The sequence below is a fragment of the Drosophila teissieri genome, chromosome 2L, assembly GCF_016746235.2.
Source record: "Drosophila teissieri strain GT53w chromosome 2L, Prin_Dtei_1.1, whole genome shotgun sequence".
In the NCBI taxonomy this organism is placed as follows: Eukaryota; Metazoa; Arthropoda; class Insecta; order Diptera; family Drosophilidae; genus Drosophila; species Drosophila teissieri.
The window spans coordinates 5,454,502-5,475,998 of record NC_053029.1 but is presented as its reverse complement, the minus strand read 5'-3'; the positions used below and the strand labels follow the sequence as shown (position 1 = coordinate 5,475,998).

At 41.9% G+C, this 21,497-nt stretch overlaps 2 protein-coding genes across 11 annotated transcripts; both read right to left on the bottom strand.

Moving 5' to 3' along the window:
• Window positions 1–1,021: 1,021 nt before the first annotated feature.
• Window positions 1,022–5,033, bottom strand: LOC122617949 (D-3-phosphoglycerate dehydrogenase). The gene is made up of 6 exons (XM_043794017.1): window positions 4,831–5,033; window positions 4,379–4,429; window positions 2,826–2,980; window positions 1,793–2,012; window positions 1,597–1,729; window positions 1,022–1,529 (listed from the first exon to the last, which is right to left on the bottom strand). Exons 1-6 carry the CDS (start codon window positions 4,912–4,914, stop codon window positions 1,174–1,176), a joined length of 999 nt encoding a protein of 332 aa, XP_043649952.1. The 5' UTR covers window positions 4,915–5,033; the 3' UTR covers window positions 1,022–1,173.
• A 663-nt stretch (window positions 5,034–5,696) lies between these two features.
• On the bottom strand, window positions 5,697–21,305 carry LOC122613880 (voltage-dependent L-type calcium channel subunit beta-2). 10 transcript variants are annotated; one of them, XM_043788767.1, is made up of 11 exons: window positions 20,798–21,305; window positions 16,876–17,175; window positions 16,089–16,205; window positions 15,792–16,013; window positions 15,643–15,718; window positions 13,321–13,817; window positions 13,093–13,260; window positions 12,628–12,742; window positions 11,864–12,127; window positions 9,491–9,959; window positions 5,697–9,316 (listed from the first exon to the last, which is right to left on the bottom strand). In XM_043788767.1, the coding sequence occupies exons 1-11, from the start codon at window positions 20,867–20,869 to the stop codon at window positions 8,866–8,868; spliced, it is 2,751 nt and encodes a 916-aa protein (XP_043644702.1). In that variant the 5' UTR covers window positions 20,870–21,305; the 3' UTR covers window positions 5,697–8,865. The 10 variants fall into 10 exon arrangements, 7 of the variants coding, with proteins under 7 accessions (XP_043644702.1, XP_043644268.1, XP_043644348.1 ...); XR_006325724.1 differs by lacking the exons at window positions 5,697–9,316; window positions 11,864–12,127; window positions 20,798–21,305 and adding exons at window positions 10,685–10,926; window positions 14,723–14,758 and having other exon boundaries at window positions 9,854–9,959; window positions 13,321–13,805; window positions 15,604–15,718; window positions 16,876–16,999; XR_006325722.1 differs by lacking the exons at window positions 5,697–9,316; window positions 11,864–12,127; window positions 20,798–21,305 and adding exons at window positions 11,191–11,490; window positions 14,723–14,758 and having other exon boundaries at window positions 9,887–9,959; window positions 13,321–13,805; window positions 15,604–15,718; window positions 16,876–16,999.
• Window positions 21,306–21,497: the final 192 nt, after the last annotated feature.

Genomic DNA, 21,497 nt, shown 5'->3' with positions numbered 1-21,497 from the left:
ATCCAAGTTCAATTTCAACGCCGACTCACAATTTGATTCCAGTTGAGCCGACATGTAAGCTGATTGAAATGAAAATTTAATTTTAACTTCACCTCGTTTCCAATGGTAGTAACTCCTTGGTGAATCGACCAGAGCAGCACGTTTATGGGGCCATGACAATTCATATCATCAGGTGAAACTTCACGTTTTCATGCCATAATACGGAATTGGCAACGAGCTGGCACATCCTTTGCCGTAAATTATGCATTGGCAGGATAAGTTCCTTTTCCACTGAAATTAAGACAGGACATGCGAAATTGGCTCTTGCACTTCCGCAATTAAATGCATACATTTTACCTCACTTAATATTTCATTTCTCAGCCATTTTATCTCGTTTAAATCACAAGTATTTCAATTTGTCATAAATGTACACCATTTTAATATGTCAACCATTTTGTGCCTGGAAATAATCTTTTATTGCCATTTGCCAGTAAATTCTTCACTTCCATAGAAAAGGAATTCGCAATTTCGATATATACATAAATGTTGTCCATTATATGAACTTCTATTGTGTGAAACTGATGTAGAATTTATGAATTTCTTCTTCAACTGGAAAGCTTTTATATTAAACTGCTACAATTAGAAGATACTAGTGGTCTCCATGAAATGTGTTAAATTGTTTGAGAATATCAAGTCGATGAAGATAAATATCAAGTGGATACCAGTAAATAAAGTTTCACCTGGCAATGTTGGCTCAGTTGAGCGTACTCACACATGCTCTAGATTATGACAAACAAAAGTTGCCAAGAAAGTGCACTCAAACTCTGAATTTCCACTTTTCCATGAATGCCTATGTGTATAAAATCAACATTAAACTTGCTTCCAGGGAAAAACCTTGATTTTCAAATGAAAAATCAAAATACCAAAAGGCAGTTCAAAATCAGGAAAATTATGCGGCTTAATTTCATTTCCTAGGAGCAAGTACTTTTCCATTCGCCTTAAAAACTGTGTTATATTTCATTTAAATATATAAATATTTGGGTTTGAGAGTATTCAAAGAAAATTCTTCTTTTTCTTTTTAATTGTATGTATATTTTGGTTTCTACGTTGAGTTACATCGCTGGCTGTAAACTTATTTATGAATGCTGAGTAACGAATTTAGAATGTGCTGATGGTTGGGATATTCGATTTCCTTCACTGGTAATGGGCGAGTGCCTCCTTGTTGATGACGCCCGCATAGCTGGTGTACTTCGGCGAGCTGCCATTGAGGGCGATGAACTGCTCCGCCACCTCGACGGCCACACGGACCTGTGCCTCCGAGGTGCTCGCGCCCAGATGCGGCGTGGCCACCACCTTGGGATGACTGATGAGGGCCTTGGTGACCGCAGACTTTGGTGGCTCCTCGGGATAAACGTCGAAGGCCGCGCCGGCTACCTTGCCACTCTCAAGGCCATCGAGCACGGCCTGCTCGTCGATGATGCCGCCTCGGGCCACATTCACCACCTTGACGCCCTGTTTGCACTTGGCCAGTGTCTCCGCCGATATGAGATCTAAAGGGATTCAGCAAGGGAAACGATTTAGTTGCGGAATATGTAATTCACCATACAGTTAACTCACTTCTGGTAGCTGGAATCAGCGGCGTGTGCACGGTTATGTAGTCGGCCAGTGGCCAAATCTCCTCCAGCGTCATCTTCTCAATGCCCGCCGCCTTGGCCTCCGCCTCCGTGGTGATGGGATCGTAACCAATAATCTGCAAAAGCACTCAGGGTTCAATTAAAATGCCACCGTAGGTAAATACCCAATCGCAACGCACCCGCATGCCCCAGGTCTTCATCCGAATGGCGACCTCGCGTCCAATGCGTCCCAGTCCCAAAACGGCCAGGGTTTTTCCATACAGCTCGGTGCCGGCATAGAGCTTCCTGTCCCAGCGACCCTCCTTCATGCTCTGGCCGGCGGGAACGATGGGACGGGCGAGGGAGCCAATTAGGATGCACGTCAGCTCACAGGCCGAAATGGAATTGCCACCCGGAGTGCTGAAAGCGACGAGAGTTTAGTTAAACATTCCCCAAATGCCTCGCTAGACACTGCCGCTGTTGCGCCAAGTTGGGCGTTTCTGGTGCTGGGTAAGTGGGTAAGTGGGTGGGACGTTTGTTGTGACTAGACAGCATTATGCAAATGCCGCCGAAAAAGTATTGGAGGAGTGGAGGGGAATATGGACATTTTCGCGCTTGGCTACCAGTATTCCCGGCCATCTGACATGGATGTCAACCAAACCCACCAAGAATCCAACACCCCCCCACACCCAACTCGGTGTCCCTTAATTATGCGCGTCAAACGGCGTCAATTGACCCAAGTCATGGGTACTCTGGGCTGGGATGCCATATCAAGAGGCAATCCTGCGAATTCAGAATGCGCATAATTATTTGGACGCTGCGCCATTGGAGATTACACTGTGGAACACACCACAAAGCACTGCTAGTTTGAAGACCCATATTTATGACCATTTTGGTGTTTAACCATTTTTAACGAAAGTCATAGGTTGCCTGGTAATTGATGAATCTACCATAAATGCAGTCAAATTTATCATATATATGACTTATTGTAAATATTTACCAACATGATATATGGTGATATACAGAATGGTAAAATGTCCATGGAATTTATTACATGGAAAGAACTCTAATGACCCATAAAGTAAGCACTTTGTACTGTTTGCATTTCCATTATAATACCCTCGTAAATGTTTCAGATTTTCTACTTCAAAATATAAACCCGAATTTGCACATAGTGTTCGCAGCTACCCTTTTCCCGGAGTGCAGTGCACCAGGGGCTTACGGAGCACTTACTTCAGGACAACGACATTATGCGCCGTGGCTGCGGGTACATCGATGTTGTCAACACCCGCCCCCGCCCGGCCAACGACCTTCAGATTGCCGGATCCGGCGGCCAAAACTTCCGCGGTTATTTTCGTATCCGAGCGAACGATGGCTGCGTCGAAGTTCTGTAAATGCGGTGTAATTTAATAATTAGCCACTGGGTAAATATAAATATTTGCAATGTCATTTCCTAACTCATTTCGCTGGCCATTCTGCATGGCTGCCATTATAGATTTCCTCTGGAAACGTGATTGATACCACCTGCCACCTGTATTTTATCATTAATCAAAACCATTTGCCCGGCATCGGTTTCTGGTTATGATTATTGGAACCCTTGACATTTCGCGGTAATTTGAGGTCTTACTGAAAACGCTTATTTTGATGTAGAGGCAACATCGTCTGATCAGCCGGTGGATTGATAAGAACTATTGGACCGATAATAACAAATGGTGATAACAATGTCTGGCACAATTATTCCCTGCATATTATTGCCACTTAAAAGCGATAGTCTCTTTTTTGTAAAATAAAATTTAAAATTGCATTCCGAAAAGTTGTAAAAAATGCAGCGTTCTTTCAGGCAGAAGGACTCGGTCAGCGATTCTGAATTCAAGAATATATGTATGTACATATATAGTTTATAGGGTTGAAAATGTTTCCTTTCCCCTGTTACATACTTTTTAACGAATCTAGTATACCCACTAAAAACAAGTTGTAGTGGCTAAATTCATTTTCTCTCTGCGAACGGGAAAAATATTTTTCGTCAAGTACTTATTTTCTGACCCTTCCCATTTGTTTTTTTGCTATTCAATAACACCACCAAAAGAATCTGTCTCTAAATCAAATAAAATTGAAAACATGCATTCGTGCTCATACAGACATGAAACGGTTTAACTAATTGAGGCAATTATTTGCGACGAAACGGAATGCAACATTCTTGCAACAGAAAACAAATTTAAACAAATAATGCGAGTAATTGGGAGCCACAAAATAGTATTTTCTATTTATTGTTTATTTTGGTTAAATAAGAGGATTAATGGCTTGAAGTTTAGAGACAAGAAAAATAAGATTTAATAGGTTTTAGTTGCTATTTTACTTAAATTACTGCAATATACCTATGAAGTCTTTTTTCATTCAATAACAATTATGCTAATACTAAAAAAGGGGTCAGTTCCTTATCATTAGCTTTAACTGTGTTAATTACAAGTACTTTCTAATGAATTGAGATAAGAATCTCCGTAGTGTGGTAGATTTGAATTATACTTTTAAGTTGATGTGCTTCGATTGCTTAGTTACAGACTAATTGAGATGTTATTATTATGTAACACCCACGCGTACTTTTATATATTCATACATACGTATGTATGATGGAGATTCAAGCTCATTGCACATGTTTTAAAGCCGCACTTGAATCATTCGAGAAGCTTTCATTCCAGCGACTAATCTCGTTCGTATGGATGTAACATACATAACACACATGTATGTATTTTTCTATTTACCTGTTCTGAAATCCCTAAGCCACTTACCTTCACTTCCTGGCACAGTTCCTCCACGGGGAGTTTCAGCTTGTAGGTAACCTTGTCAAAAGCAGAAGAATGGAAAATATATGGTCAACAACGTTGATTAAATTGTGCAATCAATTAAATGCATCTCGTGTTGTCTGTTTGTCCACTTCTAAGCGCTTTACATGCTTGCATATTCACTTACAGTGTGTGCTCGGTAAGCAAATTAAATTTAAATAATTAAATACGTTACACATATATTTCCTTAGCAACAAAAATTCATTTAAATATCTTAAATATCCACCACACTTGTTAGTTTTCCTTTGAAATGCACTTTTTGTCTGGTTGTAGTCGGTTTAGTTAGTTTGTATTTTTTTCGAGGGCGCACTGTACCTTCGAGCACTTGTATGGGTGTAAGCTTTTGCTTACTCCAACAAATAATCGACTGTCACGTCAGGGAATTTGCAAAACCTTACCTTTATCCCATGCTGTTCCAGCAGCTCCACGCAGGATTTGTCCACAGCATCGCAGACCAGCACTTTGCTGATATTGAGGGGCATATTTGGGTTGGTACTACAGTAAGTACACTGATACACTGATCAATCTGGAATTAATTTGTGCCAATTACTTTCCGCAACTCACGCAACGATCTGCGCCGCCGAGCAAACAAATTGAACTGACTTCGAGAGCGGGTAACTCGGGCCATCGAACCTGACTTTGAACGCCTCTCGCCGGTGCAGTGCGATTGTTATTCTTCTGGGTGATAACCGATAACCCAACCGCTTGAGAGGATCGGAGAGCACCAGCACCAGTCCCACTTGGACACCAAAGTTCTCACTCTCTTTCTCCTCATGCGATTTGTTCTTTTGAGTGTGCGTATGAGTTGTTTTCGCATTTTGCCCGCAAAACAACAATTTTAACCCACGGACGACCCTGTGACTTAAAATTACTTAAATATTTATTTTTTTATTAAATTTATTGTGTCTGAAATACATATTCAGAAATGTAACTAAGCACTTTTCAGGTTGCTGAAACGGAATATTATTATACTATATCTATATTTACTTTATGATTAATATCACCCCAATCATTTATTCAGATTTATAAAGTTTTGATTTTGTTCTTATAAATTGCTTTAAAAAAGGCACTTACCCATAAATTTTCTCACACCAAAGTAAAGATAAGCCGGTATTTATTTTTAATATTTTTATTGTATTTGCTTTTATTTGCAATTTAGCTTTCATTTAACTACGTATTTTCCAAAAACATATTGTGAACAACATTTGAATGCGGAAAATGAAAACGAAAATAACAAAACATTTCGTCAAGAAGATGGCAGGTATTCATCCTTAACATTAAATTAAAGGAATCTTACAAAGTTGATAACAAAATAATTAGGTAACAAATTGAAATATCATTAACTATGTACATACAATTTTTTGGAAAATTGCTGATTGGATTTTAGTTACTGTTTTTTCTCATTTTTTACAATATGTATATGTTTTGTATGTATAAAATATTCTATATAAATTGGGAGCGGTGTTGATATTTCCACCAATAGTTCATTTTTATTTACTTTTTCCAGGGTATTCGGTGTGGGGATCTTTTGGTTAATAATATATTTATTACGGAAATTTCATGCGTGCTCTTGTCAATCTTTCCACCTTCTATTCACCAGTTCAATAAGGTATTTAGGCTAAAAAAATAAGGTTTGCTTTTCTTATTTAAGTGGCTTGAAAAGTAGAGAAGTTATTACCGCTAAATTTAATTATATATAGGCGTATCTTTAAAGTTTCAGTATGCTTGCTATAAAACTTGTTTGCATCTGTGTGTGTTTGTTTTTTTTATAGTTTTCAAGAGTGTCAACAAATTGAAATTGCTTGGTTTTTGTTTTCATTGTTTTTTTGGATAATCGGAAATAAGAGTTTATTATTACAAAAAAATTGCTATACTTTTGAAGCAAACCAGTTTTTCTTCTTCTGAGCTGATCAGAAGGTTATGTAATGGAATATATGAATTTATCAAGTTTAGTTTTCGAAAACTTTCAAAGAACTTGAGTTGAGAAATTTAAGGCATCTTACAAAATATCTTCAACATATTCCTATCAGATCTGATGAAATTTTCATGGCAAAGTTCACCTTTCCGTTACCAGAAAGTATCTAACAATATCTGCGATAATCAGTTATTTTTAATCCATATTATTTTAATTAGTTTTTTCTTTGGGTTTCCCGCTTACAAAATGCCGGCTGATGTATCTGTATCCGTTTTAAATTTTGTTAATTATGGTAAGAACATGCATATTTTCATATGCAGCTCTATAAATGTGTGTATCTTTTTAATATATACCATTATAATATATTGAATTACCAGTTCTGTGAATTATGTGCAATATTCTAACGTACACACTTCTCATCATCAACTGACCATTTAAACTTAAGTATTCCGCTTGTCCCCTTCTTAGCTGCAGAGGATCGTATCTAGTTTTGTTTTTAACTTTATGCTAGTATTAAAAAGTAATATTTCATTTAGGTTTAGCTAATACATAGATCATTTTGCATTGCCACTTTTTACAAGAAGTGCTTGTGTATCGTTTGCTGCTTTCGTTTGCCGCTCTAATTAAATTTCAATTTGTTCCTCGTTTTAAGCGCCTCCAGTGCCTTGGCCAACCCCATCCAAATTCTCTAAGGGAAGGGATGACTTCTCCCAACCTCCCGACCTCCAATGACCTTCAATCCCTCCCCCTGCTGAAGGTGGCTAACAATTTCCATTAGGTATCCGTATTCCGTATCTGTATCTGTCGTGCGCTGTTCAAATTTGCTCTCTGAAAATTAGTTATATCACCCTTGTATCGCTTATATAAAAAAGTTTCTAAACTCTGACCCCGTGTTTCGGGATTCAGCTGTAGTCCTTGCAGACAGTAGGATGGGTTCTGTGGGTGTGCTTACAGATCAAAACTAGCTAGACATCAACTCCTTCTTACTCGAGGTTCGAGGTGGCGATCGATTTGAATGCAGTGCGGTTCATCATTGTTGGGCGCTAGCTCAGTTCTAATGATCGACAACTAATGATCGACAAATTTAGCATGGTGGTTGGAATTGTAAAAGGAGTGCTCGTTCGGAATGGGCCAGATCAACGACTATCGTCTCAACATTACGTGTTTTTAATTTCAAAACTTGAACAATAATTTTGACGCCTTCTGACTTTAGCGATTGGTGGTACGAGTCATAATGTTCCAATGGGGCGGCGGAAATGCTGAATTTCTTGGGGGTGGAGTGCGGGGTTGTGTAACTCGATTTGATGGTTCATAAGGCACTGGTAGTTTAAATCGCTGTACCCAAAACCTGGATGCAATTATTTTCGATCCTTATCCAGGTTGCAGGCCTGTTCGCGGCCAGTCCAACTGGAGTTTTGAACTGGGATCGCGAACTGTGCGCTTTGGCAGGTGTGTGGCATGATATGGTGTGGCAAGGTATCTAGGTCGAAAGTATTGCTGTTGGAAGTAGAAATTGTGTACATGTATGTACATGGCTGCTGTACAATGCGTTTCAATCAAGATCTATGCTACAAATATTCAAGAAATTATGAATGGATAGTAGTAGATGTATATAAATATATATTAAGTGGTTAGAATCAATTAAGGAATAAACAGTTTCAAACTTCAATGATACATTAAATTCATTAGGTTTTACATATTGTATTGGATATATAAAGTTTTTAAAACTCATAATTATATGGCTCTGAAACGCACTGCACGTGTTAATTCTTCAACTAAAAGATTCCCAGTCAATGGAATTCAATTCTGCGTAGAGGAGGAAAAGTGCTGGATGCGAGGAATAGGTATCGGTTTGAGATTAAAGAGATTTCAATCGGTTCACAGTCAAATGAGAGTGGGTGTGTTGGTGTGTGTGTCGAGTGTGTCGGGTGTGTGGGTGTGTTTGGGTGGCTCGACTTAGATTAAGACACGTTCACTAAATTATTAAAGCTGACACTTATTCATGTACTTAGTCAATCGATTGCATAACAAATACGAGACCCATTGGGGAACCAACAAGAAATCCTGTTTCGGATGATTTCGGACTCCCTTTTCGTTTAACTTTTAATTTTCGACTGTCGACTAGCTTAAATCTTAGGCTTAGACCATTTAATTTAAATTCACATTTCACATTACTCAAATAAAATCTGATTACACTTAGCTATAGCATTTAAGACACATAAGGCCCCACTTGGCATTGGGCTGCTTCCTTTGGTTTGCTTTAACGTTTGCTTTAACCGCCACTTTAACGCTCACCAGCTAACTTTAACTTTAACCAGCTACTTTGTTTGTGTGTGTTCGGGTGTGTGTGTGTTTCTGTTTGTGTGTGTGTATCTGTATCTGTATCTGTGTGTTGCTAGCAAATTGATCTGATCGGCGAATGGAACAAATTTACAAATGTGTCGTGTGTTTTGGCACTGCTGCACTGCAAAGTGGTTACCCAAACCGAAATCGACGCGGGGTGGCGACTGAAATCTCTTTAATAGAACCGATCCGTGCTCAGGATATCCTCTTCGTCCTCCTCCACGATGATCTTGTTGCGAATGGCATGGGTGACAGCTTCGACCTTGCTCATGGTGGGACTGAGGAACTCCTCGCGCAGCGATCTCGGCGGGTGGGCAAACGATGTGTCCTGCACGGAGTAGCGATACTGAGAGTGCGAGTGGGAGTGGGACTGGGAGTGGGAGTGGGAACGCTGTGGAGCGGCTGTATACGAGTGAGAGGTGTACTGGGATCGTGGCTGGGAATAAGACTGCGGCTGATGCAGCAGCGGATAAAGCTCTCGGCGAGATTGGGGTCCCTGATCCAGGTTGCTCTGCGAGGAGGAGGATAGCCAGTGTGTGCCCAGGGAGGACTGGCGTGGCAGGTAGGACACGGGTGCTCTATTACTGGGCAGGGAGGACTGGCGTGGTAGGCCCAACGGTCTGGATCTCGACCTGGACTGTGATTGTGATTGAGATTGTGACTGAGATTGAGACTGCGATTGAGACTGAGACTGAGACTGGTGGTGTATCATGTCAAGATCAAAACTATTGTCGCGTGCTTCCTTCAAACCTGGCACTCTCGCATCGATCTGATCCCACCCCTATATCCACGATTCCTACATGGCATTAAGCATTCTCCTACTACTCCCACCACCTCTGTGCGGACTGTATTCATCGCGATCGACAACGGTGGCGCCACGCGGCAGATCCCGTGGGTCGTCGATCCTGGTCGATGGTCCATAGCGCGAGCTGCTCATCCGCATCTGGGCCTCCTCGCGCTCAAAGTCCGGATCGTCCAGCAGGCGGCCGCCCCTGGACAGATGGCCGTGGTGGGAGGCGCCGCTGGGGCCGCTCCTCATCGCCGGATACTCGAAGTTGCGCTCGTCCAGCAGCTCGTCGCTGTTGAGATCGTAGTGCATGAGGTCCCGCTCGCGCCGCTCGTACCGCTCCCGTTCGCGGTCCCGCTCGTAGCCACCGCCGACGCCTCCACCTCCACCTCCGCCGCCGCCGCCAGCGCCCACTCCTCCGCCGCGCTCCTGGTGGCGCACCGAGGTCGGTTGTCGGCGGCTGTGCTGGTAAGAGGTTCCTCCTGCAAAACGCCCAACACGGCAATAAGTTAGTAAATATGGTTGTCTCGCAAATGTATTTTACATTATATAACGAAAAACGGAAAAAAACAGAACCAGAACTAAAGCATTCAAAAAAGGGTCAATAGGCGAAAAGTTGGTATCAGGCCTAAGTGCTCCATTACCGGAGATTGGTCATTTGGGATTTGGTGTTCAGTTATTTTACAGAGGAGTATACTCCTGAAAGGAACCGATGAAAGCTTTACAAGACTGGTAATTGTAATTTGTAAAAGTTTGTAATCTATAATTGGGACTTATCTATTATACCAAGTAATCATTAAGAAAATACAATTTAATTTAAGGAAGGTACATTATTTAACGAACTATGTGTGAGGCTTACTACCTGTTAACTTTTCTATGTAATATATGAGAGCATCTATTAAACAAATGTGCACATTTGTTCAGCGATTCTTTTGTTAATTAACTTGTAACTCTAAAATGTTAGTAATAAATAAGACATTTGGTTAAATCTTCAAAGTATTAACAAACAATATTTTAAGTCGCTGAAAATAGGAACCAATAAAGTCAGCAGATGATCGAAACCTAGCGTCAGTTATGCGTGGTACATTTAGAGAAACGAGGATAATTTCGGGGGTACAGTTATAACTAACTAAAATGGAAAATGGTAGAGGTAAAATCGCTCAAAAATAATGTAACGCAAACACATCTTGGGGGTTTCGGTACTCACTAAACCAGATCTAAACGATTAGATGATTTGGTTTTGCAACTTGAAATGGTGAAAACATAAGGTTCGACAACAACGGAATACATGTACTGATATATATATAATATATATATATATATTATAACTGAGCTGATTTGGGTTGAGTTGAGCTGATCTAGGAAAAACAGCCGGAAGAATGTGAGAAATCGAGTAGAAGGGGTTGGCGCGGATGGCGGCAGTTTACAGGCGCACAACGCCCGGTGTAACTAAAAACAAGTACAGAGATCAGTCGATAAAACGCACGATGGGCATAACAAATATTCGAATGGGTGAATGATCGATTAGCTCGATTCGATTCGATTGATTGATGGCGGATGTTTGAGAAGGGGTGCTCTACGATTGCAGTTCGTGCAGTTCGGTTTTAATGGGTTAGTAGAACTCAGAACGGTAGAAAGATAGTCTTAGTCAGCAAACATTAGTGGGTGGCAATCGGGCGGGGGGGTGGTTTAATCTCGAGGGTGTGCGCACACCTCATCACATGGACTGAAGTCTTGGAAGTCTTGACTTGGCAAAGAGTTGTACTGATGGAGATCGTCGGTGATGTCGGTCGTTGGGTGCTTTTGCTAGTTCTTCCAGTTCATTTGGTTTTGCTTTTGCTTTTGGTTTTTCAATATCAATTTCAATTTCAATTCGGGTTCTTGGATTGTCTTTGGCATTTTGTACTGTTGATGTCGCAGTTGTGTTGGTCTGGTTGGTTGATTTGGATTTGAACTCGTTTCTGATCTATAGCATTGTTGTAAAGGGACCGGGTATGTCACGTGCTGTGAATGCTGTAAAGTGTGGTCACAAAATAGAAACGATAGAAAATAAACGAAAAGTTGAGGATACCAGTGATTTGATGTGTCTAGAAAGCGGGGGGTTCTAAGTAAATGCAATCGAGAGATGGGTGGAGATGGCTACATTCGACCTGTATGTATGACCTGTATGTACAAAAACGCAAGAGAGTTACAATGGGCTACTACTTCAACTAGGGCCTATAACTCAGGACAAGGTGGTTCTAGCTAAACTCTCAGTTACGGGTCCTGTGGAACCAAATGCGATATATCTTTAACTCGATTTCTGGGTGGTACTCAATGAGTTTACGTAGATATTATCGGTACAAAAGGAAGCGAAACGAAAAGAAACAGTATAAACGAAATTTACCTTGGTCCCAATCGAACTCCCTATCCCAATCTCGTTCCCGCTCTCTCTCCCACTCCCGTGCCCGCTCCCGCTCCCACTCGAGGTCCCTTTCGCGATCCTTGGAGCTGCGATCTCGGTTGAACTCCCGATCCCAGTAATCCCGCTCCCGTTCGCGCTCCCGCTCCCTTTCCCTGCTATCGCGGTCACGCTCCCGACTTCCCTCGCGATCTCCGCCGGACATGCCCATCCTGGGATCCTGCTCATCGACAAACTCCTCGCCATCTACTGCTCATCACAAGGTGACCCACATGAACCACGTGCACCACATGCACCACACGCGTTGGAAAACGGGGGAGAGAGAGCCAGAAGGAGAATCGATTGGTTTCATTTGGTACAGTCATGGGAATTTGAATTTGAAAAAGACAAATTTTAGAATTGTATTTTGTATAAGTGTGTTGAGTATGTTGAGAAGCAAATGAAAATTGTTTACTGCTGGATCTGATGTGCGTACATAACCTATGCATCGCTATGTATACACATGCTGATATGTGTTCTTAATGGCATCGATTTGGTCGGATCGATTTCGTTTGAATTGGGGGCAATGAAGGCTGAATGGGTGACTCTGATTTCGATATCGATATTGATATTGGTTTGATTGAAATTTCGCTTCAGCTTCTTGGGCTTCTTGGGCATGGGCGAGGGCGTGGACTTTGGTGGAAACGCGCGTATGAAAATGGCAATGCGACCGTAGATGAGTCCGATCGAGCGGACAGGTGTTCCTTTACCTGGTGGCGTCGGTCCCAGACGCGCGGGATCCGCGGAGGGTGATGCCTCCTGCGGCAGGGGGCGGGCGATGGGCGGCACTGCTCGAATGTCCGGGTGGGTGGCCTTCCAGTACGTCTGCAAGACATCAAAGATTAGCTTAGATACATGATAGATCCCAATATAAGGATGTGTTATGGATATATAAATAGATAGACTTCCTGGTCTAACAAAGCATTATATTTGAACTATATATGTTTATGTTTATTAAGGGAAAGGAACCTTATTAAGTTGTTATCTTCACAACAGTGCCTATGCCTGTGTTCAACTTATTTTGCGTATACGTAATATTTTTATAAATGCATATGTATTCATGATATGATCTATACAAATGATCTATTTACGAGTCTAAATATCTCCTCAAAAGGGCGTTTAGTAGTTACTAAGTATCTTATAATTAAACCTGCTCTGGAATGACTGAAACCCACCTCCAAGTACTCGGCAATGTGCTCGCAGGCGTCTTCCAGCTGATTCTCGTCTAGGATTACATCGAACATATCCGGTGGACATTGGGCTAGTTTCTCGGCGGCAACCATTTGAACGGAGAGGTTTTTCGCCTGCGACTTGCCACGTGATTTGATCAAACGCTGTAAAACCTGCAAGAATAATAGAATATTAATTAAACTGATAGATAAAATAGACACTGTAAGACCCACCTTACTACTACTAATCTTTAAGTACACTATTGTTGGCGCTAATGAAGTTTTCGCTAGTTGTGACGGATGATTGATTGTATCACAATCGAGCACGACCAGCTGGAGCGAGCGGGCCAGCTCGAAGATGCGCTCGATCTCCTCCTGCACCTTGCCGAGGCAGTCGCTCCTGCTGGATGATCGCTCCATGATCGCCCGCTTCGATGGATTGTTCATGATGGAGCGCTTGGCCAGCGAAATGTCGGCCATCACCCGGGTGATGATGATGCGGCCCTCGAAGCGGTGCTTGAGGAAGTCGAAGAGGGCCTTCTGCATCATGTCGGTCACCTCGTAGCCCTTCAGGCTGGGCCCCACCAGGACAACGGGACGCATCGATGGCACCACATCGTAGGGACTGGCCGTCTCCTGTTTCTTGAAGAACGGCTTTCGCTTCTCCTTGTTGGCCGCCGCCGCCTGCGCCTTGCCGTGTCGTCCTGGTCCCATGGAATCTGATTCGTCACCTGAGCGTTAGTATCATGGCAAACAGGACGAAATAATGGCAAAGGATGAGCGAGCTTATGATTGGTACGAGCCAGTGCGATCGATCAGTACGAATTGCTAGGCCAATTTTTTAGATATTATCGTAAATACGTAAGACGCTTGTGGGTTAGTTAGTATCGTATATACAGTGTATTCGAATTGACTCGTGGTTTTCGGTGTGCTCGTGTTTTTGTGCTGGGCAATTGTGTCGGTCTACGGCAGGTTCGCAATATCAGGTTGATTTGAATTTTCATCTCGTTTTCTTCTTTTGCTTCTCTTTTCAACTGGTCTACGCACCATTTAATGCTGTTCTAAATGCCAACTCGAGGGTGAGGTTTCTGCCTATAACTATCCAACTTACTTCTACTCGAATATGAAGTGTTCTGTTTGTATTTACTTTTTTACACAACTTTCTATAACTAAGTACGGGTTTCGGTTAGCAGGACATATAGCGATTATATGCGACAAAAATCAGGGTTTTACGGACAGATGATACGTATTTTGGAATGAGTTTTTCTGATTGATTCAGTTAGTAGAATGTTTTACTTACGAAAATTGAAAGCAATCAGTTAAAAAGTTGAAATATAATAACTGATTAGATCTGTTCTGATAAATTTGTAAAATTTATAGCATTTCTTGATTAATTGTTGAATGCATAAAGCTTTATTATCTACAATTGAGTAGCATACTTTTGGAGAACTTTCTTTCTGAATACAATGTATCATCATTTAAATTGGTTCCTCCTCACTTGAGATATTTTATAGTCCAATATTTTGAGTAGCTAAGTTTTGTTTCTTTTTTAGATCCTGAAACTCACTGAAAGAGCTAGCGATATTTTTGCGATTGAAATGGATTTCTGAGGTTCTGATGAGAGACGTGGACAAACCTTTGTTTTTCTTGCGCGGTGTTGTACTGTAGGGATCTTGGGTCGCGTTGTGGTTGTTCAGTTGTTCATTTGGTTAGTGTGGTCAACCGAATTGTGTTAGATAAAAGAGAGTTTGAGTGCATTTAATAGTGTTCACATTGGCTAATTGGTTAGTTTACAAGCAGACCATGAACGAGGAGCTTTGATTTAGACAAACTAGGACGGAGAAAATCGTGGCTATTGAAGCTGGTAAGGTGTGTACTTTTGTGTGTGTTTACAGTGGGTGAGTTGGGTCTAAAAACGGGATTCAGGCAGTCTAGGCCGATCTGCTGGAGGATTCGGCTTTCATGCTGGGATATAGGGCTAGCTGATACATGGCCGATACATAGGCCGTTTGCATAACTAGGATCGGATTTGCATCGGATTGCCGGGTGAACAACTCGTTGATATAAGTAAGCATTAACTTGCACTCGTTTTGATTTTTTGTATGGATGTCACATGATATATAATTAGATCAAACACAAAAGTACAAAATTACGGGAATTTAGCTTGGCCCACATTTTCATGGTTTTTTTTTAATGGTTCGGAATCTGATTTGGTTCGCTTCAAATGAAAATCATAAAACACGCGTCCAATTACAATCAACATCGATGAGCTCGAGTCGGGCTCGGCATCCGTCTGTCGGACCTATGGATGCTCATATATGTAAGCATATTGGGGGGCCCCTTTTGAAAGGAGTACCTCTTGGTTTTTGGCGATTTACAAAAGTAAACACATTACATTGAAGACAGCGAAAAATATATATATATAGATTGAAATTAATTCGATTCACAGAATAGAAACAGATACGAAATAAAACCTCGCCCAAAAAAGAAATCAGGAGAATGAAATGTGTGTCATACCAGGTGTGGGGGGTGTGCTACCTCGAGATGGCTCCGCACCTGCTTGTCCGCCCGCACCAAGATTCCCGCTCGACGAGCCCTTTGTGCCATACAGTCTTGAGGGTCTGGTTTGGTTCTGCCAAAAGAGAGGGATTCGTTGCAAGATTAACTTCTGTAATAGATCTGGGAAACTGGGTATCATATCCAACCTGCATGCGAATGTTGTCTAGCTTAGCGGGGCTGGGTATGAAGCCCACATCACAGCCCTCCTTGACCAGCCGGCCGATCCACCAGTTATTGTCGTACTTCTCTTTGATGTGCAGGAACTCCCGGATCTCGAACGAAACTGCTCCGCCCTGCACCGGCGAATCGTCGTCGATGGCGCCATCGTATGCTACGTTGGTTCGCACAGCGAACGCCACTGGTTTGCTCTGAAATTACAGGGTATTCTCGCTCATTTAGTTACATTTTATTTTATTTTTTTTAAGTGAAGAAAACACACTCACCCTCGCTTTATCCAACTGGCTTAAGGCCTGACGTTCCTTTTCTCGCCGAAGCGATTCCTTTTCCTCGTCTAGCGACAGATCGGATGACGGTTGTGAGTAGTTCGAGTCGGCAGAACCCTGGAAAATGCAAATGAATGTGGTCAGAACGGACTTTACTCTGCCTAAAAAGTGCCGAATTTGAGATAAATGATTTGGACTGGCCATCTGAATATCTTAACAAATTCAATTGGCCTGCTGCCAAATTCCCAGCCCACCTCAAATATCCAAACAATGCATTAAAATGTGTATGGTTTTCAATATTTCTTCTTGCCGCACATGAAGCAACAGTTGGTGGCAAGTACATGGCCACTACAATGGCCACGCAGAAGGCTGAGTAATTTAGCATAGATCAAGACCTATTGTAAGGCGATTATAACTCATGTACATAAAGTTCTTGGTAAATTGTATTCCTTCTACGTTAGTTCTTTTAAGCGATCGATGGAAATAATTCTTATCTTAGAATAGTAAATTCTAAGCAATAAAGTAAGGTCTTGAATTATTGAGACAAGGCATACAAAATCTACTTGGGCCATCTGTTTTTAAAGAACTTTGATGGTATATTGTTGAGTTATTAAAAGCAAACTACCAGTTGCTAATGCTAAAAAACATTGCCTTCTTTCGTATGGTTTTTGAAATAAGAAAAAAGGTTTTCAAATGTAGAATAGATAGGTTTACAACACTTATTTAAAAATCACATTAAAGAACACCGATTAGTGACCACCCCCTTGATGTGAATAGTTTGCGGCACCTGTGTGAATAGTTTGTTGTATCCACTCTGGTAGGAGGGGTATCCAAGGCCAAATCGAGACTCTCGATGTTGGCCACCCTGAACGGAGGGTGCATCCGAGGAAGAGGCGCGCTGCACCATGGGCCTGTCAGCCCGGTAGTCTTCCTCGAACGAAGATATCTTGGCGATGTTTCCGACGATCCTGTGCGAGGACAACAGCACCACCACCAGCACCGCCAGATGGTGCGATGCTGATGAAGATGATGATGGTGGCGTTGGTGGTGGTGGTGGTGGAAATGGAGGAGGCGATGGTGACGCTGGCTGGCAAGGCGTTGAGCTGGCAATGATTACGTATACGTATTCCACGACTACTTTTATTGCTATGCGGTTGCGGTGAGTTTGGAGTTGGCTTTTTAGTTGGTTTGTACTTATTCGAAGGAATACCTGAATACCTGCGTTTCGGAGCACTTAACACTTTATGAAACCAACTGGTTTTTGGAGTTGTAAAAAGACTATAAAAGCGCTACGATTCGATTGATCGGGCATATACAAAATTTCTATAGAATATTACACTTTTAACATCTGTGTTTTGGCAGGATATTGAGAGCTTTATTGTTGCACTTTGTTGTATGATTAACACTGACATTGGCAATACACTTTGCTTAACTATTTTAACCATCGGGTCAGACGGTGTTCGATTTTGACACTGACATAAAAACACCGTTACCAAGCTTGCGAGAGAGATAGCACAACAGTTAAAGAGAGAGAGATTGAGAGGGAGCAATCGAGAGAGAGAGAGGCGATTGCGATTGTCAAACGGTTTGGAAGCCACAGGCGAAATAACTTTAAATTGTTAACTGGAAGGGATTTCCGCAGCCTTTTCTCGCCTTAATTTCAGCACAATTTGCATACGACTGGCGAATCGGAACGAAATTGATTCCGCATCGATGGGGATTGCTGGCCCCAGGGAAGTTAAAAATAGGAATTTATGTCAGTGGCGTTGGGTCGCGGTACTCTGCTCACATCACTTCTTTTTTCTTTCCTTTCTAGTATATGCACACGAAATGTGCTGGAAAACTCGGGCAGAGGGGGTGGCACAGCACATAGGTCGCGAAAACTGATTTCCGTTGAACGTGGCGGTGTGTTTTTTTTTTCAATCTTCCTTTGTTCCGAGAACCAACCGACTCCTTTCGATTCCGAACCTATTTGACCTGGCTATATCCTCAACCGATTCGCGGGTTATCTTTTACAGGATTTCATTCGATTCACATCCTTTGATTTCGATTCGCCTTTCCGACATTCAAACGGTTCTACTCCGCACGCAAACTGAATCGTTTCTGTATTTGGAAGGCGAAAAGTCCGCTCCGCTCTGGAAAAATTGTGTAGAGTTTTCTCGTTGGCTTCCAGTGCGTAAATGCCCCACTCGTTTCGGGATATGTGTGTACACATTCCCGCACATACACCATCATAAGCAGCAGCGCGTGAATGTAAACAAAATTGGTTTTCAAGTGCATATGCCGCAGACTCGTCCCACTGTGCGACTGGAGTTGCTTGTGCTGAAAATGGGAGAGGAGGGGTGGAGTTTTCCGCCCCCTCGAAATCTCCATCGAAATAAGCGCGCTGTCATCGGCGGTCAGTGGTGTGCCTGGAAAATCGATAGCACCCACACTTCTCAAAGGGGTAAGGGGGTGGCGAAGGGGTAACGGCGGTCCACCTGTTGGCAACCCCGATAATTGTCTGCGAGCGCCAAAAGCTCCAAATGAAAAGGGTTACAGCTGTTGGTCGCAAGTATATCAAAGATGCACAAATTGGACTAATGTTTAAAGTCATTTGAACCATATAGGATGATTCTATTGGTTTTTATTATATTTAATGGAATCTATCTTTAATTTATCTATTCTTTTTACATCTATGTATGTCCTAACCACTTAAAAAATATTCTTAGCCTTGTAATTATCGCAAAAGGCTCTTTAGGCAAGATTTAGTTTCACGAAGTTTAACATTTAACAGATGTCTAAAATCATTTTGGGTTAAATAATTTGATTTAAACAATAAAATGATTTAATGTTTTGGATAGAAAACAAAAAAGTTTTTAATTTGTATTTTCTATATAAAAACAATGATACAAATAAACGATTTTTTATTAAGCTCTTTCAAGTTAACGTTAAATTACAATTAAATAAAAAAGTTCTTTACTTTGCTTTAATTTCGACAAGGTTTATGTATATTTTCTTATCACACTGTGCCCATAACGTAAACATTCCGTTTTCCATTTCCTCATTTGCGAGAGAGATGAAAGAGCGAAGGAGCATGCGCAAAATGCAATTCTCCACTTTTGCTCTGCGCATGCGCCGGCATTTATTCCTCTCCACTCTCTCTCTTACTCCGGCTCTCCCCATTTAACCGTTAACGGGGAAGGTCGCGGGCGATGGTCCCGATTTGCGTTTACACATTTCAAAAGGCAATATGTAAAACAAAAAGGGGATCCCCCTTTAAGAGCCGAAACGGAAGGGGGAGGGGGGTGTTGTTTGGGTACCTCGGGTCGATTCTTTGTTTACCTTTCGCCGATTGCCAAAAGCCCCATCATACTTTGCAGCGGGCAAAGTGCCCAACAACTAGTAATGAACTTTAGTTGCCATCGACACCGCACAGCCACCCACTGCCACCAACAGCTACCCACTGCCACCCACTGCCACCCACAGTCACCCACTACCACCCCTTTGTGGGATAGTTTTTTCTGCGGATGGGTCAACGCTCCGCTTTCGGATTCCAGTGCGCTTTTCCCCCCTCAGCCCCTTGACAAATATTTTCATGGTCAGCCCGAATGTTTGCCACTTTTCCGGCACTGCCGATGACCGCGCGTCAGCAAATTGCTCCTCACCTGCCGTTTGGCATTGCATCGCTGTCAGCGTTTTCAGAAGGCTTCAAAAACAATGATTCCCAATGGCAGTGGGCGCATTAGAAGCTAAATAGTTCAGCTAATACATTAGATAAACAGACTAAAATGCGTCCATGGAATCGTGGCTAATAATTATGGCTAATAATTAGCTCTATTGAATGTGACTTTTAAAGCTACTTTAATGTTTATTAAATTTTAAGATTATCAATCATTTTGATCTGTTTCCAAACTAAGTGTTGTAGTTAAATGCATGATAATACAGACATTGTTTGTATTCCATTTAAATATGCCAAAATGGATTGGAATCAGACCAGACTTATTAAAAGTGATTTTAGTCTCAATGCAACGTACAAAATTTGATAGAAATAAACATCGAACAAAAGGGCAACTAGAGTGTCTATAAGGTGCCGCGAAAGTATCAACATTGACTATGTTTACAACTATGCAGAATTCGACGATGAGTAAGAGGTGTGATAGCCTCTTTGGCCCCCAAATTGTCAGTGGGAGAACTAAGAGAATTTAAATTTAAAAACAACCGCACGAGATGTCATAGGAATACAGTGTGCATTTTATATAAATAACAAACATGTATGCATGCGGCTATAAAAATGCAAAACTAAGCAAACCTCGTAGAAGATAACCAAAAATAACAATATGATCTATAATAATAAGATCTATTATAATTTACACATCACTTGGAAGAAATATTATTTGTTTTAAATTTTATACAATAAAACCACGCTAGTGCATTGTTTTGTTGCTCGCTGAAGACCACTAGGCGTATGAGTAATCTTGCATACCATTGTCTTGGGGCAATCACTCATACGCCACGTTGCCACTACATTCTAGTACGCACTGTATTCACTTCGGGTGCGTGTGTGTGTGTATTTAAATGGTCGTGAATAGCCTGACAAGCTGGGCGAGCAGTCTGCGAGCGATCGAGTGGATAAAAATATACGAATTCCGCCCGGGCCCGGGGGCACATTTAAATAGGGGGCAAGATTGGAGCCCTCCAATCCGAACCAATCCATTACTTTCACTCACCCGACGATTCTTGTTCCTGAAGGGCTTGTAGGACTTGCCCTTGTGCTTGGCACCCAGGTGCAGCTTCTTCATGGCTCAAAAATTGTATTTTTGTTGGAATCACAAGTGGAATAGGAACACAACACCGAAATGTATGTTGAGCGTGTGGCGCGATTTGTCCCCACCAAAAGTCAATTATGCAATCATTTTTTGGAATCGTTTTTGCGGTCGCACAGCAAAATAAACAAACACTTTGCCGTTATGGCCACTAATCGTTAAATGGCCAAAAGCAACGCACACACACACACACACTTTGGCTCATCGAATTGGGTCACAAATGTGGCTATGGGACTTAGAGTCCGTCACATGGCAGCGATTTAAAACGAAGGCAACGCCATCCTGCTGGAATCTATATGCCTGATGGGCGTGGAATCTATATGCCGAGGGCGTGATCCACTTTGGCTAAGCAATGTGGAGCAGATCCAAGCGGTTCGCGGTGGCGACGACTGAAAATGCGACCGACCGCACAAGACAGCAATTTCGACTGACAATATTTTTGGCACCCGCGCCGCATCCATTGACAAAAATGCCCCAAAAGAGAGAGAATCCCATGGGGAGACGATCTCTGAGAATCATCTAGTAATGGGCAGATTCAAGAGGTGAATCGCTCGGAAAATGGCTTGCAATAATCCGTTTTATGACGAATGCAGTAATAATATAT

Excerpts from the sequence above, each read along its gene's own strand:
- LOC122613880 (XM_043788767.1), bottom strand. The coding sequence starts at position 20,869 with ATGAAGAAGCTGCACCTGGGTGCCAAGCACAAGGGCAAGTCCTACAAG. Across the intron at positions 16,014-16,088 it reads GCCAGTTGGATAAAGCGAGG|AGCAAACCAGTGGCGTTCGC; the intron begins GTGAGTGTGTTT and ends CTGTAATTTCAG. Across the intron at positions 12,743-13,092 it reads ACATTGCCGAGTACTTGGAG|ACGTACTGGAAGGCCACCCA; the intron begins GTGGGTTTCAGT and ends GATGTCTTGCAG.
- LOC122617949 (XM_043794017.1), bottom strand. The coding sequence starts at position 4,914 with ATGCCCCTCAATATCAGCAAAGTGCTGGTCTGCGATGCTGTGGACAAA. Across the intron at positions 4,430-4,830 it reads TGGAACAGCATGGGATAAAG|GTTACCTACAAGCTGAAACT; the intron begins GTAAGGTTTTGC and ends GCTTTTGACAAG. Across the intron at positions 2,013-2,825 it reads CATAATGTCGTTGTCCTGAA|CACTCCGGGTGGCAATTCCA; the intron begins GTAAGTGCTCCG and ends CGTCGCTTTCAG.